This window comes from Homalodisca vitripennis, chromosome 2 (genome assembly GCF_021130785.1).
Source record: "Homalodisca vitripennis isolate AUS2020 chromosome 2, UT_GWSS_2.1, whole genome shotgun sequence".
Taxonomy (NCBI): Eukaryota; Metazoa; Arthropoda; class Insecta; order Hemiptera; family Cicadellidae; genus Homalodisca; species Homalodisca vitripennis.
Genome location: NC_060208.1, coordinates 46,982,923 through 47,002,402, shown reverse-complemented (window position 1 = coordinate 47,002,402; position 19,480 = coordinate 46,982,923). Strand labels below are relative to the sequence as shown.

At 34.5% G+C, this 19,480-nt stretch overlaps 1 protein-coding gene and 1 non-coding gene across 2 annotated transcripts in view; both read right to left on the bottom strand.

Moving 5' to 3' along the window:
- LOC124353892 overlaps positions 1-15,202 on the bottom strand; it is a 48,793-nt gene extending 33,591 nt beyond the window's left edge. Inside the window, exon 1 of the mRNA XM_046803939.1 lies at positions 14,766-15,202. Coding sequence (XP_046659895.1) covers positions 14,766-15,011 — 246 coding nt within the window. The 5' untranslated portion in view covers positions 15,012-15,202. The remainder of the gene's footprint in view (positions 1-14,765) is intronic.
- Trnac-gca lies at positions 7,483-7,554 on the bottom strand. The gene has a single exon. It is a non-coding gene; the product is annotated as a tRNA-Cys (tRNA).
- Positions 15,203-19,480: the final 4,278 nt, after the last annotated feature.

Here is a 19,480-nt window from a genome sequence, read left to right as displayed (position 1 = left end):
TTTAATGTACCTATGCTTAATTTGTTTGTAAGTTCTGTGTTGAATTAAAGCACTAATTTCATTTACTGCACAAGAAGGTGTCATAAACAATTGTATGAGAGCAGATTTATAAATAGTATATTAAACGTCAAAGTGTTCAGTAACTTCATTTGATCTTAGTTTTAGTTGTAATAATCTGGCATTGTGTTTTAGGAAAAAATACACTTCAAAAACCGACTAATTTTATTGCGAATTTGATTGATATTGGGGAAAATATCTTGTATATATTTTGCTTAAAACGTCGTTTTTTCAAATTCTCATTTTTCAACACAGCTGCTACTTGGTTATCAAGAAAAGAAATTTCAGAACTTTAATTACTTATATAAAAAGTATCCACTATATGCATTTTAGCAGTTTAACCCAAAATCACTTGACTTCATATTCATTATTAGTAGTGCAAACAAACCTAAAATCGACAAAGTAAATGGTACTCATTTTCTAGAAATGCTGATAATATTCTTAAAATTCTTAAAATATTCTTGATTATTTATCATGTGTAACTGTTTACGTTATTCACCTAAAACAATGTCAACTTGTAATTTGAATCACATACAAATTGAGGTGTACGTTACATGATAATTTGCACTGTATTACATATTATTTGTTGAACGTTAGCGAGGAGTATCATTCGAGGGGCTGGAAATATTTCATTTCTGTTTCTGACTATTTTACTCCCAGTACGATATCTCGAAAACAAACTAACCTATAGAATTAAAATTTTGCATAAAGCTTCATTTTTATATGGGTCAAAAAATTAAGTTCGATAATGGTGCATATCACTTAATGGGATTTTGCTGGGCCTTAGCGAATACATTGGCTTTACTGATAAACCAAGATGGTATTGAGAAAGTAAGAGAATAATTAAATTTGTGAAAAAACGGAATTCACTCCATAAGAGATTCAATAAAATGCCATATTAACACATTTAGCCTAATTATCACATCATGTACTCGTACATAATTTTATTTTTTAGTTTTTGAAACATCGTGCGGACAGATAGACAGACAAACAAATGAAATGTGTCCAGCACAACGAGTGATAGGCTACGCTAAGGCTTAGCCAACAATATTTATAATCCTATGTATATATGTATACGTATGTATATGTATGTATATATGTATATGTTACACTATGTGTTAGATTGTTATTGTGATTGTCTACGAAAAATTATGTTTATTTTGAATTTCTAGAGTTGTTGAGTGTTTAGGGTATCGTACTTATTTTACACGTACCACAAACCACCATCATCAAACAAACCAAGTTTGTAAAATGCAAAAGACTACAAACAAACATGCACTTGATTATATTTATGGTGTGTTCATATCTTGAGCAGTATTAATGAACATGCGTAACAATGACGCTGATGGGTTTTACGTTGTAGGTTACTATGCGATCATCGTATAGATGTTATATCGGGATATCGCTAAACCTGTACAACGACCTCTGCTATGATTACAACATAGTGTGTAGGATGTCACCAATCCTGTCTGCCGCTCCTCCCCTCCCACCACAATCTAACACACCTCTGACCGTCTATTATGCAGTCTACAATAATCACAGTTGCAAAGAGAACTGCTTCAATCATATTTCTTAACAATAACTTTTGTATTATTAATATTCGATATATTTTCTATTTAAAACAGTATGGTAGGTAAAATTGAACGGTGCTAAAGTGCTGACTATTTTATACGTATTTGTAATTAAATGGTTTACACGATTAATTACAAATGCTACTGCTTATGTATTGGTTTGATGGAATATAATTAAACATCCATTTCCAGGAACCTTGCAATTAATGGATTTTTTCAACCTATGTTTATAGTGTGTTTTTTTTAATACTGAAAGCTTAACTGAATAGGATATAGGCCTAACAGTTTATTTATTTTCAGTAAACATTTAGTCATCATTGAATTAAGTTATTTTACACTATGTATTATTTTATTTCATTTCCAAATATACAGGGTGCTCACAAAAAGGGTGTCACAAACTTGGCTGATGGTACCGATCCTTTCAATCAAAATTGGCATATATGCATACGTAGAGAAATGTCTCGTTTAGCCGCTAACCCCAATTTTGTATTTTTGATACACACATTATCTTTAAAACTAGTTAAGTTAAAGAAACCAAATTATTCATATATATCTGAATAGACAAGAGAAAAATTTAGAAAAATAATTGTGTTATGTAATAACAAAATGGCGTCTGTTGAACATTTTTTTAAACAAATAACAAAAACACCGGTATAGTTATAAAACTTTACTAAACACCAACTATTTGAAAAAAATATTAGAATTCCAACGGTACTTGTTTCAACGCAATCCGTCAACGCATAATCGAGCATGACAATTTTAAAGGTACGCTTGCACACGCCAGGAACAGCAAACATTTTGCCTTTTGGTAGGTATCAGCTGTTTTACATGGGTTATAGAAATTTAAAAAGATACCAACTATTTTTAAACTTTTATTGCAATTCCTACGGTACTTGTTTCAACGAATTCCGTCAACGCATAAGCTCATTTTAAAGATAGGCTTGCAGAAACCAGGAGCAACAAACAAAATATACCTCTCAACTGTGACATGTTTAGCGCTCCCCGTATATTAAAAAGAAAACTACAATTATTTGTTGTACAATATTTCGTTGTTATCGCAACTTTCTCAAGTACACTGTATAAACGTACACTGAATAAAAATAAACAAACAAAAGAAGAAACACCTGATAACAAACATTCCAAATAAACATAACAGTTTTGACATTCAAACAAATTTGGATATATGTAACGTAACATTTAATATTTTCTTTCTTGTATATCACTGAATAGCAGCAGTGGTAGATTTAACTTTAAAAAGAGAATAGAATACGTATGCATATAGGAATTGAGTAGCAGAGTTTGTGAGATACTAGCAGTTATGTGGTGCGATTCAAACTTTCTGTAAATTACCATATATTTTATGAATATTCTCTTAAATACATTCAATATATTATTGAACATATTCATAGAATGTTTCAAATTCTGTCTTACATATCCTCTGCATATTTAAGATACTTTTGTGTAAAATCTCAATATATCTTATATGTGTCTCCTTACGATTGAAGGGACAATTAGTTAGTTAGGTAATCTAACCTCCACTAAATAAAAAAGTGTGTGATGAGATTTTCGTCCGTATTGACCACAGAAACAAAATTAATTTTTATTGCCTTTGCAAAGAGTTGTCATATTTTGAATCTTGTAGTAATCGTTATATTTAATGAACATTTAAGTAGTGGGTATTCTTTATTATTGCTTAAGTTAAATTTTTATAGTATGTTTGTTACGTTTTTATGAATGTATTTATCATTTCTGTTTCTATCGTTTACCACAACGTATCGTTTCAGGTAGGGGACAGATAGTAATCTTTGCTCGCCTATCTTCTCATAGACTGCTACATTACAGCACCGTTATCAAGGTTGGTAGCCTGATGGTGGTGGGGGGGCCATACAGCAATTATCAGTTTACAGAGGAAGGCGGCACTATCACAATAGCCTATTGACAGCAGATTTTCGAATCCGCATCTAGACTAACTCACCGTATACTACCAAGTAAAGAGTTGAACTAGTAACTGGTAAACACTTACGTAGCATGTATCCTTTACATACATCATCATGACTGTGTCCACTGTCATCAGAGTGACATAATCGCTATACACTACCAAGTAAATGGTTACACTAGCTAGCACAATCACTGGTAAACGTCCACATAGCTTGTATCCTTAACATACATCATCATGAATGTGTCTACTGTCACTAGTCTCACATACTCACTATACACTACCGAGTAAAGGGTTACACTAGCTAGCACAATCACTGGTAAATGTCCACATAGCTTGTATCCTTAACATACATCATCATGAATGTGTCTACTGTCACTAGTCTCACATACTCACTGTACACTACCGAGTAAAAGGTTACACTAGCTAGCACAATCACTGGTAAATGTCCACATAGCTTGTATCCTTAACATACATCATCATGAATGTGTCTACTGTCACTAGTCTCACATACTCACTATACACTACCGAGTAAAGGGTTACATTAGCTAGCACAATCACTGGTAAACGTCCACATAGCTTGTATCCTTAACATACATCATCATGAATGTGTCTACTGTCACTAGTCTCACATACTCACTGTACACTACCGAGTAAAGGGTTACACTAGCTAGCACAATCACTGGTAAACGTCCACATAGCACTTATCCTTAACATACATCATCATGAATGTGTCTACTGTCACTAGTCTCACATACTCACTGTACACTACCGAGTAAAGGGTTACACTAGCTAGCACAATCACTGGTAAACGTCCACATAGCACTTATCCTTAACATACATCATCATGAATGTGTCTACTGTCACTAGTCTCACATACTCACTGTACACTACCGAGTAAAGGGTTACACTAGCTAGCACAATCACTGGTAAACGTCCACATAGCTTGTATCCTTAACATACATCATCATGAATGTGTCTACTGTCACTAGTCTCACATACTCACTGTACACTACCGAGTAAAGGGTTACGTTAGCTAGCACAATCACTGGTAAACGTCCACATAGCTTGTATCCTTAACATACATCATCATGAATGTGTCTACTGTCACTAGTCTCACATACTCACTGTACACTACCGAGTAAAGGGTTACACTAGCTAGCACAATCACTGGTAAACGTCCACATAGCACTTATCCTTAACATACATCATCATGAATGTGTCTACTGTCACTAGTCTCACATACTCACTGTACACTACCGAGTAAAGGGTTACACTAGCTAGCACAATCACTGGTAAACGTCCACATAGCACGTATCCTTAACATACATCATCATGAATGTGTCTACTGTCACTAGTCTCACATACTCACTATACACTACCGAGTAAAGAGTTAAACTAGCACAATAACTGATGTTTATCAGTTATGTTAGCTTATGTACTATGTAAGAATAGTTCAAATATTGATTATTATACTGTAATTATTGTGCAATAGTTTATTTTCTTCCGCCAGTCCTCGAATCTAGTGCAGCACACACACTTCTTAAAAAACTACGATCGACTGTTTCGTATCTTTTTATAATTACATTATTAATGTCATAGTCATTTATTTTTTTCTTTCCTAATTAAACGTACGCTAACTCTGAAATTTCGGAATAAAACTAATTGTTTGGTAAATAATTTTTTACTTCTTAAGAACTGTAAGATAAACTTGTACACGAGATCTACTCTAGCCATAGTATACAATGTTAACTAACATTTTAGTTACTAAGCTGAGCAATGTCTGATATTACGAGTGTCATAACCCCTCTGTAGCGAGTATGTGTTATAATAGTAATATAGTATTATTATTTAATTGTCTAGTTAAAATTACAACATACTCTTTTGTCTAAGTTTTTGTAGTAATGGTGTTTCTGTTACAATAAAACATTTGTTGTGTCAAATTATTTGACATTTTGATACCTACCATATAACTTTCAGATATCTAACCTGATGCGCTATTTCATTTGTGGTGCCTAATTATTGCAATTGCAGTTATATATATACAGAGTATCCCATAAGTCACGGATAGTATTCAATGTGGTGATAGGCTAGCCATCCCAAATAACAAAACATGATTCCAGTGAAAGTCGCTTATTATTCGATATTATATATATATATATATATATATATATATATATATATATATATATATATATATATACAGAGTATCCCATAAGTCACGGATAGTATTCAATGTGGTGATTGGCTAGCCATCCCAAATAACAAAACATGATTCCAGTGAAAGTCGCTTATTATTCGATATATTGACACTTGTTTGGAAACCACAAAAACTAGTTAAGATGGATATTGCGTGCTCTACTGATACAAAACCAGGACTTTTGTTTTATTTTTTCAAGGAAATCTGGCTCACCTGAAATACAGATTATTGCCATCACAGTTTTCTATTTGAACTAAAGGTAATTTCGAATTTAAGGTACTTAAAATAACCAATCTTCTGATTCAATTATTTGTTTTTTAAAGCAATTCTGTTATTAAACTGACGGATTGTTTGCTTAAAAACATGGTCATGTTGTGGGGATTTCGAAAGTATATAAAAATACTATCACTTTATAAATAAGAATGTTATTGTTAAATCAACACTTACAATTGGTACCGGTATTCAAAATGTTAAAAGTTAATGTAGAGAAAAAATGTCAAAAGTGGAAAAAAATTTTGTTACTGCAAAGTGGTTTAGTCTGAAACTGAAATTATAGTAAATGTTCAAACTGTCGTCCTCCAATTCGTATACAGGCATAACATCTTATAAATAATCGACTGACTCTTCTTGCACTTCCTGAAGAATTGCATTTTTAAGCAGCGTGGCGTGGCGTATACGTTGTCGCAGTTCATCAATATTACATACGGGTTCAGCGTACACTTTCTCTAAATCCCCATTGTAAAAATCCAACGGGCCCGGGAGGCCACAGATCCACCTACCTGGGTAGGTCACTTTCAAGAAGTAACGGGAACCATTGTTGTGAGGGAACCATATGTTGCTGTGTTGCCAAAGGAACATCGTCCAAAAGATTTTAAATTTATTTTCCAGAACATGTGTAAACTTCACCATCTAAAGTGACTTGCAATTCAAATCGCCCTTATGATTTGGTCATCTAGAATGCCGTCCGCAAATTTACTTTAAGTTATACTGAGCCTGAGCTTAACAAATAACAGAAACGTGAAAGTAGTCCAGGTAAATGTAAATTTTAAAGGGAAAAAAATCGATGGTGGAATCTAAATTTCTTGAGAGAGTACATTGGTTTGTTGCGATTGGGTCGACTGATAACAACAGCCTACTAGTAGTAGTAAGACACCGCTCCATAGTTCACACTTTTGCGTCAACCTAAGTTGACCATAACAAAGAGTGCGGATAGGGATATTATCTAGGAACAGAAGCTCAAAATACTGAGAGCCCTAACAGTAGTATATAGTACTATCTTAATACTAGTTTTGTATTTTAATAACATTTTTAAGTGACTTTGGATTGTTTTAGCTTACTGTAAATTTTATTTTGTGTACATTTCAAAGACAACTTTAAAATTTGTATATCTAAGAATGGTAATAGTCATTTAATAGTTCTTTTTTTACTCCATTCAATATTTGCAATGTAGGCGTGATAATAATAGTGAGCGTTCTCTGCACTTGTGTAAGCTAAAAGGGCAGACAGACGTTTTAAGACTAAAAATGAAGTCGTGCGGATTGGGAACAACGAATTGCATTGTAATATTAGTGTGCAAGATTTATTTTAAAATAAAGTAGATTTAAAAAATACCGATTAACATTAAAAAAATATCAGAGATATTATGATAATGTCATGTTTAATGCCTTTATAAATGCAGCAGCAGAGCTATTTTAGTTACAGACGGTGCAAAAAGATACAGGGGGCACCCGGGTTTGAACCGGGGACCTCTCGATCTGCAGTCGAATGCTCTACCACTGAGCTATACCCCCGATACATAAATACATAAATTCATAAACACACAGTATTTTATTTAACATGAAATTTATTTTCTGCCAAGCCCCCTCAAACCTCGAGCCTCTTGGCTAGTACCTCATCTGGCGGTTCTTGTTAAATTCAAAGCGTACCAGTATCATGTGTGTTCTGATTCCTCTTTGCTACTCCGCACTTCTAAAGTGAATTAGGAACTGCAAATAAATATTCCAATCACATCCTTAAGCACTATTTTAAAATTGCTTATTTCATCCCCTTGCATCTGGGTCTTTCACAATTAATTAAGCTTATATAATTACATTAATTCAAAACATTTTTGAACAAGTTTTTAAAACGGACCAAAAAGAGTGAAATAGTTTCTTCTACATTCAAACCGATTCACAGTCCCATTCAGATTGTACTAAAACGTGTAATACTGAATTTACTAGATGCGGATGTACTTGTAAAATCCCTAGAAAAACGCGGAACGTAAAAAAATGGATGATTGATGCATGAATAATCAATTGGTGTGCGGCGCGGCGTCCTCCAACCACTGGACAAAAATTTTCAAGTGGGTGGATGTTTTGGAATCGCTCGCCGAGCGATTATTACAAACGTTCGTATTCCACTGCGCATGAGCACGGCAACAGACGCCACCCTGCTAGTTCCTCATCGCGTGGTGTCTTTAATTGTCGCTGAACCGTGATATTTTAATATTAATAATCTGTTTTTGCTCACTAATTCCTTATTTTAAAGCCCCTTCTCGGATTATCGGCTCTTGTCTTGGTATAAGTAAGTAGCTTTTTCGTTATTGGTAACAATGATTTTAAACAATTTTTTTTTCAATATCTTAATTGTTTCATTTTTTCACTAAATGGTGAACCCAATGTTCTTGTCAGCAGCAATCCATGGTACACGTCTCACAAAATCACTGTTACACCAAGGTACACTAAATGCTATTATTTCAATGTTTCCATGACGGAGGTGGTACAAATTGGTCCGTGAAGTAATACCCCGTGGACATCCAAGGCATAACAGCCGTCCAGTGTATGGATGGACGTCCGGTGTGAGGCGGCCTTAAGGTTTAAAAGGGTCTCTCCTTTTGAAAAAATCTGCATCCATGTGTCCCACGTTGTCTGTTTGGAATTTTATAAGTATATTCATATCAATAACCACCAATACATACATACCGTACTTTTAGTATATGTTTGAATACATTATATATTTTGATTCATTTTATCTGTACCTAATAAAAACGTGTCTAACTATTTTTTAATAATTGATTAAATATTATTTTCTAATTTGTAGCATTATTACAACTTTTAAATATAAAGTTTGCTATATAATCTAAAAATGATATTTTAATGATTAGTTATTTCACTTAAATTAAATTAAATAACAAAAAACGAGTATATCATACATTTATTCACTTAAAATTACAATTTATACACAAGTATTAAGTAGAATAAATTAACAGATTACAATTAAACAAAACCACGGTATTGAGTAGAAAATTGCAAGTGACAAACATTTTTTATTGCGTTAATCAGTAATCCCAGTGAAAAGTGACAAATTGCAAGTGAGAAACATCTCTCATTGCGTTAATCAGTAATCCCAGTGAAAAGTGGCAAATTGCAAGTGAGAAACATCTCTCATTGCGTTAATTAGTAATCCTAGTGAACAGTAACAAATTGCCAGTGGCAAAGACCTCTTATTGCGTTAATCAATAATCCCAGTGAACAGTGACAAATTGCAAGTGAGAAACATCTCTCATTACGTTAATTAGTAATCCTAGTGAACAGTAATAAATTGCCAGTGGCAAAGACCTCTTATTGCGTTAATCAGTAATCCCAGGGAAAAGTGACAAATTGCAAGTGAGAAACATCTCTCATTGCGTAAATTAGTAATCCTACTGAACAGTAACAAATTGCCAGTGGCAAAGACCTCTTATTGCGTTAATCAGTAATCCCAGTGAACAGTTACAAATTGCAAGTGAGAAACATCTCTCATTGCGTTAATTAGTAATCCTAGTGAACAGTAACAAATTGCCAGTGGCAAAGACCTCTTATTGCGTTAATCAGTAATCCCGGTGAAAAGTGACAAATTGCAAATGAGAAACATCTCTCATTGCGTTAATTAGTAATCCTAGTGAACAGTAACAAATTGCCAGTGGCAAAGACCTCTTATTGCGTTAATCAGTAATCCCAGTGAACAGTGACAAATTGCAAGTGAGAAACATCTCTCATTGCGTTAATTAGTAATCCTAGTGAACAGTAACAAATTGCCAGTGGCAAAGACCTCTTATTGCGTTAATCAGTAATCCCAGTGAACAGTGACAAATTGCAAGTGAGAAACATCTCTCATTGCGTTAATTAGTAATCCTAGTGAACAGCAACAAATTGCCAGTGGCAAAGACCTCTTATTGCGTTAATCAGTAATCCCAGTGAACAGTTACAAATTGCAAGTGAGAAACATCTCTCATTGCGTTAATTAGTAATCCTAGTGAACAGTAACAAATTGCCAGTGGCAAAGACCTCTTATTGCGTTAATCAGTAATCCCAGTGAACAGTGACAAATTGCAAGTGAGAAACATCTCTCATTGCGTTAATTAGTAATCCTAGTGAACAGTAAAACATTACCAGTGACAAAGACCTCTTATTGCGTTAATCAGTAATCCTATTGAACAGTAATAAATTGCCAGGGACAAAGACCTCTTATTGCGTTAATCAGTAATCCCAGTGAAAAGCGACAAGTTGCAAGTGAGAAACATCTCTCATTGCGTTAATTAGTAATCCTAGTGAACAGTAACAAATTGCTAGTGGCAAAGACCTCTTATTGCGTTAATCAGTAATCCCAGTGAACAGTGACAAATTACAAGTGAGAAACATCTCTCATTGCGTTAATTAGTAATCCTAGTGAACAGTAATAAATTGCCAGGGACAAAGACCTCTTATTGCGTTAATCAGTAATCCCAGTGAACAGTTACAAATTGCAAGTGAAAACATCTCTCATTGCGTTAATCAGTAATCCCAGTGAAAAGTGGCAAATTGCAAGTGAGAAACATCTCTCATTGCGTTAATTAGTAATCCTAGTGAACAGTAACAAATTGCCAGTGGCAAAGACCTCTTATTGCGTTAATCAATAATCCCAGTGAACAGTGACAAATTGCAAGTGAGAAACATCTCTCATTACGTTAATTAGTAATCCTAGTGAACAGTAATAAATTGCCAGTAGCAAAGACCTCTTATTGCGTTAATCAGTAATCCCAGGGAAAAGTGACAAATTGCAAGTGAGAAACATCTCTCATTGCGTAAATTAGTAATCCTATTGAACAGTAACAAATTGCCAGTGGCAAAGACCTCTTATTGCGTTAATCAGTAATCCCAGTGAACAGTTACAAATTGCAAGTGAGAAACATCTCTCATTGCGTTAATTAGTAATCCTAGTGAACAGTAACAAATTGCCAGTGGCAAAGACCTCTTATTGCGTTAATCAGTAATCCCGGTGAAAAGTGACAAATTGCAAGTGAGAAACATCTCTCATTGCGTTAATTAGTAATCCTAGTGAACAGTAACAAATTGCCAGTGGCAAAGACCTCTTATTGCGTTAATCAGTAATCCCGGTGAAAAGTGACAAATTGCAAGTGAGAAACATCTCTCATTGCGTTAATTAGTAATCCTAGTGAACAGTAACAAATTGCCAGTGGCAAAGACCTCTTATTGCGTTAATCAGTAATCCCACTGAACAGTGACAAATTGCAAGTGAGAAACATCTCTCATTGCGTTAATTAGTAATCCTAGTGAACAGCAACAAATTGCCAGTGGCAAAGACCTCTTATTGCGTTAATCAGTAATCCCAGTGAACAGTTACAAATTGCAAGTGAGAAACATCTCTCATTGCGTTAATTAGTAATCCTAGTGAACAGTAATACATTACCAGTGACAAAGACCTCTTATTGCGTTAATCAGTAATCCCAGTGAAAAGTGACAAATTGCAAGTGAGAAACATCTCTCATTGCGTTAATTAGTAATCCTAGTGAACAGTAACAAATTGCCAGTGGCAAAGACCTCTTATTGCGTTAATCAGTAATCCCAGTGAACAGTGACAAATTGCAAGTGAGAAACATCTCTCATTGCGTTAATTAGTAATCCTAGTGAACAGTAAAACATTACCAGTGACAAAGACCTCTTATTGCGTTAATCAGTAATCCTATTGAACAGTAATAAATTGCCAGGGACAAAGACCTCTTATTGCGTTAATCAGTAATCCCAGTGAAAAGCGACAAGTTGCAAGTGAGAAACATCTCTCATTGCGTTAATTAGTAATCCTAGTGAACAGTAACAAATTGCTAGTGGCAAAGACCTCTTATTGCGTTAATCAGTAATCCCAGTGAACAGTGACAAATTATAAGTGAGAAACATCTCTCATTGCGTTAATTAGTAATCCTAGTGAACAGTAATAAATTGCCAGGGACAAAGACCTCTTATTGCGTTAATCAGTAATCCCAGTGAACAGTTACAAATTGCAAGTGAGAAACATCTCTCATTGCGTTAATTAGTAATCCTAGTGAACAGTAATACATTACCAGTGACAAAGACCTCTTATTGCGTTAATCAGTAATCCTAGTGAACAGTAATAAATTGCTAGGGACAAAGACCTCTTATTGCGTTAATCAGTAATCCCAGTGAACAGTTACAAATTGGAGTGTATTTGTGGTTTACCTTGCTACAAAAAGCGAGACATTGTAAGATTTAAAAGTTAAGTTAAAATGTCCCATTTTTTATGAAAACCAATTCAACGTACTAACTTCATCACATATGTCAGTAACTAACTGAAAAATTTCATGATGGTATTTCGTGTGTATTCGATTTCTTGACAATTTTGTTTATTTTGTGTTTTTTTTTTCTTCTCGTCTTCGCGAACAAACTAACCTCTTTTCGACACATGACGTACCTTTGGCGGGAAGGGTTGATTCAACGGGAATGTTAATTCCGGCTCCATTTCACCTTTCGCTAAACGCAGCGACCGAAATCTGACGCTGTCACAGACTTGACTCCTCGAGTATGGAGTCAACGTCCGTCTGAAGAGATAAAGACAAAAGTCAGCGACGAAGAAGCTCAAAATGATTCTTTGCATCGTTTCATCAGGGACATCCCATTGAATCAACCACCATAGCTACGTCACGTGCAGGGGTGTACTGGTGCCGGAACGTTCCTGTACTGCTTTAATGGAAAAAATTATTTAAGAGAAAAATGAATTTCAGAGATAAAGATACCGCAGTTATTTCGTTTTATGTATTTAAGTTGATACTGTACTCCATTGCAACTTTTGTTTCAAGGATTAGCGACTTTTTGCGTACCTAATTGTTTTGGCATATTAATAAGTGAATGTGTTTAGCACTAGCACAACCTTCACTTCTATGGACGAAAATATACAATTACAAACTTACAAAACTCTGGTTGTTGTGGTAGGCCTACCTGCATAGACTAAAATAGCTTAAACTGAGATTTTCTATAGTCTTGTTCATGACTCTCGACCTCAAAATGAATTAGGCTTATCATGTCAGAATTTGACGACTAATGTTAAAAGCATACTTATATTTGCTCTTCCATTTGGACTTACGAAATCTGAGAACGCAAAAAAGTGTGTTAATATGTTGGTTGGATTGTTGCAATGAGAAACCTGGCTGTAAGATTTGGAAGGCAGTTGTCCAACTCGGAGCTTTTAAATAAGATCGTGCGGGTATATACAAATAGTGGTGTAGCTACTTGGTGCCTTTCAATGAATCAAGCCAAACGGATCAGTTGATTTCTTTATGATGAAACATATTCAAACACAATAATTCTGCTAACCACACAACTGTAACGCCCACTTAATGACAATCGTAACGATTTTAGAACAACCTGGTTTATTTGTAAAAACAAAATGCCTTGCTCCGACCACTTTGGCCTTGCAGAAAACGAGCAATGTACAGTGGCGGCTTGTCAATAAGCTGTCATCTCCTGGATGTTCATCAATGTATCAATATGTTTATAATGTACGAAATTCTGTGTTCTACGCAAATAAACTTGTAAGGAGGAGTTGTGTTGTTTGGTGCATCAACTGAGAAAGTGAACCAGGTCGACGCTGGTATGTTTTAATATGCAACAAGAACGATGATAAACTATCTTATAGTAACATATCAGTCGTGTGTAAACATGCCGCGCCGCCATTATTGTGCCTAGTGAGAGTTACACTATTATACTTGTATTTGTGTAGCTTCACGGACAGTTATAAATAAGGCAAAGTGTGAGATAAGAACATTAGTTTTATGAACGGGTTATATATTAAAAATGAATCATACTATGAACATTGCGAAATAATTTACTTTTAGACATTTTCATTTGGAACAAAGCGTTTTTAACTCCTGAACTACCTCTGTGCTATAATACATCATAGGAAGGAATACAAACACGAAGATTATCTTTATATCACTGCTTGGGATTAACAATAATCAAAAAATTACATATCTTTTAATTTGCAATTTTTATGCAGCACCGACTATTTTTTATATATTTATTCTATTTAAAAATGTGTAATAGAATTCATGTTTATAAATGTACAATGAATTGCTCTTTTAACATCGTAATCTTTAACATATCAACATAAGACAAAAGGAACAGCCAATCACAGTTACATATTATAAGAAAACTTTCAATTAAAGCATCCAAAATGATATGTACACTAGCATATACACGCGGCTTCGCCTGCAATTTCTATGTAACATTCCGTGTATTTGATTGAATAACTCTCACGATTAAAGTAATACTTGTACTATTTAGCACTTGAAAGCATTTGTGATGTAATACGATAGGGTCCTATGATATGTTTAAATAGAGTTAGTCATATGTCATCAGGTAGGTACTCATTTTTCAGGATTTATGACTAAGAGGACCAGGATTTAAGCAAAATAGCGAATAATTCTTATTTCATATAACTTATAGTCCAAATTAATTATATTTCCAACGCAAGGTTGGAGTTTGCTATGTTGTCCTGAGAATCCTGAGAAACAATATATATATATATATATATATATATATATATATATATATATATAATTTCAATATATATATAGATAATTTTTGAATTTGCTTGGATTCAAAACAGTACTTTCATAAACTGGATGGATATTGTTATTCAAAATTAAAAACTAAAATCAACATCAATAATACTACCATTTTTTAATACTTACATTACGACAGTGGACATCCACATCTAAAGACGATACTTTATACAGTACAGTATATGTTCTTGCTTCCCAATACCATACCATTGTTCGCAATATCATATTATTTCCATGGTCCAGTGTAGAAATTATAACAGTATTTATATATCTAATCATTATTGGATGTCTCATCAGTGAGAAATGGATGCGGTGTCCCATCGACGATTTCCTGTCATAAAAATTGCACTTAGTGTCTCTTGTATTGCTTTGCATTCCTCTTGCAATAATCACGAAGTCACTGCGCTCGCTTGTTTTCTTAAACTGAAGTCATGGAAAGGATGGTTTGTTGAGTCAAGCTTATGGCCAATCCCTCAGTTTTTGGTACTTTAGCTTCTGCAAATATACCGTCCCACAATGTTTAAGGGAACCAAATTCAATGCCTATCTTACATATACACATTCCTAATTTAGTTCATTAATTAAAATCCAAACTAATTAATTAGTTCGCTTGTTTCCATGGTGTTGAAATAAGAGATATTGTTACTTTTGTTATGCTTTACCTCTATAAATGTTAGAATTGAAAATATTGGTTAATTTAATTGAACATATGATCGTGCTGTCACAATACGATGTTTACACAGAACATTTGATTACATTTAACAAGCTCTTTCAATTCATATAACACAACTTTAGAAACCAAAATGGGACCTTTTGGACGTAGCCCAGAAGGATTTTTTAAATTACAATAGGCTTATATTCAACCCAGAGGCCATGTAAAATTTCAGTACAATCGGTTGAATAGTTTATGCGTGAAAACAAAACAAATAAACAAAGGCGCTTTCGTATTTATAATTTATTAGGATGAAATATCGTTGTTCTGATATTCTAAATAAACTAAATATATGTTGTTTACTCTTGTACCTATTCTTCAATAAAAATTATGTACACCCGAATTTGACGGTTAACCACAAACTACTCAGTAGAGAGAGCTACAATAACGGGTGTTATGTTAAAATTTAGCTTGTTTGTTTCTGCATTTAGACAAAGTAAATAATTTAAAAACAATAACTTCCACATTTTATGTCAATAACAACGAAAAGAGGTATCGGTTTTGGCGCTTTTCAACCAAATCGCAACCTTGAAGATTTGTAACTTGGACAATGACGATTCTTTAGTTGTAGAAAAATCGCATTTCGTTCTATTACTGAGTCGTCCAACATCTCCAAATAACTATTTGAATAAATATTGTACTGTTCGAATTTCTTTAAAGACATGTTTTGGTCCATCGTTAAAATATAAGATTTTTTTACGGAAAACCACAGAATCATATTCGATTTTAAGATGAAGAAGCCAACGATTTCTTTCAGGTTTACTGATGGATCTGATGAAATTACGTACAGCCCACTTACTAAAATACTTTTTTGGAGGATAAAAGAGTTCAACACCTCCTTTTAAAAGGGGGGGGGGCAGAGAGTTAACTTTAAATTGTACAAACTGCAACCCCTATCTAGTGACATATCATTTTAATGGCCTTTTAAATACAATGACATGATGAAAACATTTCTTCGACGTTTCTAGTAAAAGTTCTTAAGACACCTTTTACCAAACCTATGCATAAAACAATTAGCTACTACGTAAAGGGATGAGCTGTGCATCTCTTACCTGCTTCAGTGTAATAATTGTTGACCTTCAGCAGTTTGGAAGTGGGCTAGCCGTGTATACAAAGCTGAGACAGCATTAGAAATTAACTGTCGAGAAATTAATTGAAGCTTTTCTAGAATTGTTTTGTGTAAGTTGTGGGTGTCAATTGGCTTCGTTTTGTAGCCTAAATTTTTCATTAGATCCCAGAAGAAATAGTCTAGTGGATCGAGGTCAGGAGATCTTACTGGCAATTCCACAGCTCCCCTTGACTTATCCACCACCTTCTTGGGGAAGTATTGTCCAAATATTGTCGCAAATTCCGGCCATAATGTGGAGGTGCACCATCGTGATGCAACCAAATGTCGGTCTCCTGTCCGAACATAATATGTTGAAGTGCAGGTACAATCTGATCGGTAAGCATTTCTAAATATTTTCAGTGTTTAAATTTCCGTCAATTATGAATGGTTCAACTAACGTGTTGTTTATTATTCCTGCCCAAACATTAACTGTTAACGGATATTTGTATGAGCTTCAATATAGGCTACCAATGTGGATTTAAGTCGGACCAATACCGACAGTTATGCCTGTTTACGGTAACATTGGTCAAGAATGTGGCTTCATCACTAAACAATATTCTGTTTAGTAGCTCCGGTTCCGTGTCTAGTTTACTCATCATAATGTCACAAAACCCAACCCTACGATCAGTCATCTTCACAAAGCTCTTGTACTAATTGAGCTTTAAAAGATTGGTGTTTGTTCTCGACGAGGAATTTTTATTGCGCTATGGGCAATATTAGGCTGCAAAGCAGCTGTTCTCATGATAAATGTGGATTTTCTACGAAAGATTGCATTACATCTAATCTTTTATCTTCACCAATGACGGGGGGCTTACCTGACCTTGGTTTGTTTTCACACCATGTGTTTCATTGGAGCGTTGCACTATCCTCGCCACTGCGCACTTCGTAGTAGGATTGATGCGGTATGGAAACTCAATTGAATAGGTTTACAACCTCACTGTATGATCTCAAACGATCGCTATAACCTCTCATCATCAAAACAGTCAACCTATCAAACTCTGATAACTCTATGTTGATAGAACTATAACAACACCTATTATAAATAGGCGGAATAAGTTGACGTAGGTACGTTATTATTAGGATAACATCCCAGAACTTAGTGTTGCAATGTGTAATATAGACAGCTGAGCATTATTGCACAACTGAGCGTGCGACTTTGCAGTGCTTGCGATTGCAATATTTTGTAATGTTGTGTTGTGTTTCGAAGTGGCAGTGAATAAATGTTTTACTAACTCATATTGTGGTTTATTTAGGTCATTGGTTTAGGAACGGCGATAAAGTAGACTTGATTCAAATATTTTGTAGAACACTTTAGCGACCAACTGTTCAAATGTAACTGAAAGGACAAAGGAGGAAGTGAAATCATAAAATGTAAGGGGTTAATTGCCCACAACTACAGCTAGGAACGTTGTAGAGATGTTTTCTTTATGTCATCGTGTTTCTATTAAATATACCATTAAAATGATGTGTCACAAGATAAAGATTGCAATCTGAAAATTAAAAGTTATCCCCCTGAACCCCCTTTGAAAAGGGGGGTTTCATCCTCCAAAAATATTTTAATAAGTATGGTTAAGGTTGTACATCAATATCTCAATCCATTTGGAATATATCCAGGCGTATCATAACATAATTTACACCCTGAGATTAAGGGTTTATTTGCCCATAACTTTTGCTAGGAACGTGTAGAGATGTTTTAGTCATGTCATTGTGTCTCTATTAAATATAACATTAAAATGATATGTCTCATGATAGTGGTTGCAGTTTGAAAATTTAAAGTTACCACCCATTTTAAAAGAGGAGAAAAAATTTGTTATAATAAAAAATCCAAAAAAGTATTTTAATAAGTATGGTAAAGGTTGTACATCGATATCTTAATCAGTTTGGAATATATTCAGGTGTATCAGAACTTAATTTATACTCTGTATAGAATGAGAAAAAGCACAAGGTTCTCACATGGTAGCCACTAAAAGCCTTTTTTCAAGTTTCCGGTTTTCCAGGTCGAACATTTCCGATTCTCTAGTACATTTTCAAACCGATTATTAACAACTGCAATACTGAATTTAACCCTTATGTCGGTAACAGTTTCTCGTCGCAAGCTGTATGTGGCGGAAATGCCATAAGCTGCAGAGGCCTAGCAAATTTCGTCGCTATCATCGAGCGAGAAATTTGGTAACGATTCATCGCTACCGATAATTTAAGCTCTTTTAATAACATCTCTTTGTCTTTCAATGTGTCGACATATTATTGTGTATGTTACCTAATAAGTTTCCTTTCTGTGATGTTTGGAAAATGCATATATCTAATTCGGGTAAATAAATAGAACAAACAAATACCAGAGCTACTGTGAGGCAGACGGTCTATTATTGCGGATCAGAGGTCTGCGGTGCACAAACTTTCGGTACGAGCCACGAGTTCCAAAAATACGAAAGAAACAAACCAAACCCAGTTTCATCCGAAATATACTTTTAACTTTGTTTTTCATTTTGGGGACAAAGATTAGAAATGCCACACTTTCAGAAGGAATTTAAGCAGCAATCGTGAATAGACTCAGCAAACTCGCGACGATTCGCCTAAATAAATGCAGAAAATACGAATTATATCATATAATATTATGTTTATATAATTATCTAAACCTTTTCATACAAACAATTTTGCTCACTAACGGGTAGCTGTCGTAGACCCTTTTGTATTGTAGATTCAGAGCCGTGGTATCGAGTATAGGAATCGATCCAATACAGTAAACATTCCATGAACATTATACAAATTCACGCATAATCCACGATTTTACAAGTTTTCAACACAAGGAGTTATGGTAGCAGCCAGCGAAAGTATTGTGGCTCCGGATATATCAGAATGACGACTAAATGCAGCAGAAAGTTAGGTTATTACACTCTAGTGACGTCAACTTGGATTAACCTGCATCGGGTAGGGTTCGTGAACACGTCATCATCTCCTAACGTCGTCGATCTTCATTCACAGTTTCACGGATCACGTCGCTTAAAAAAAACGATGTTTGGGATTAATC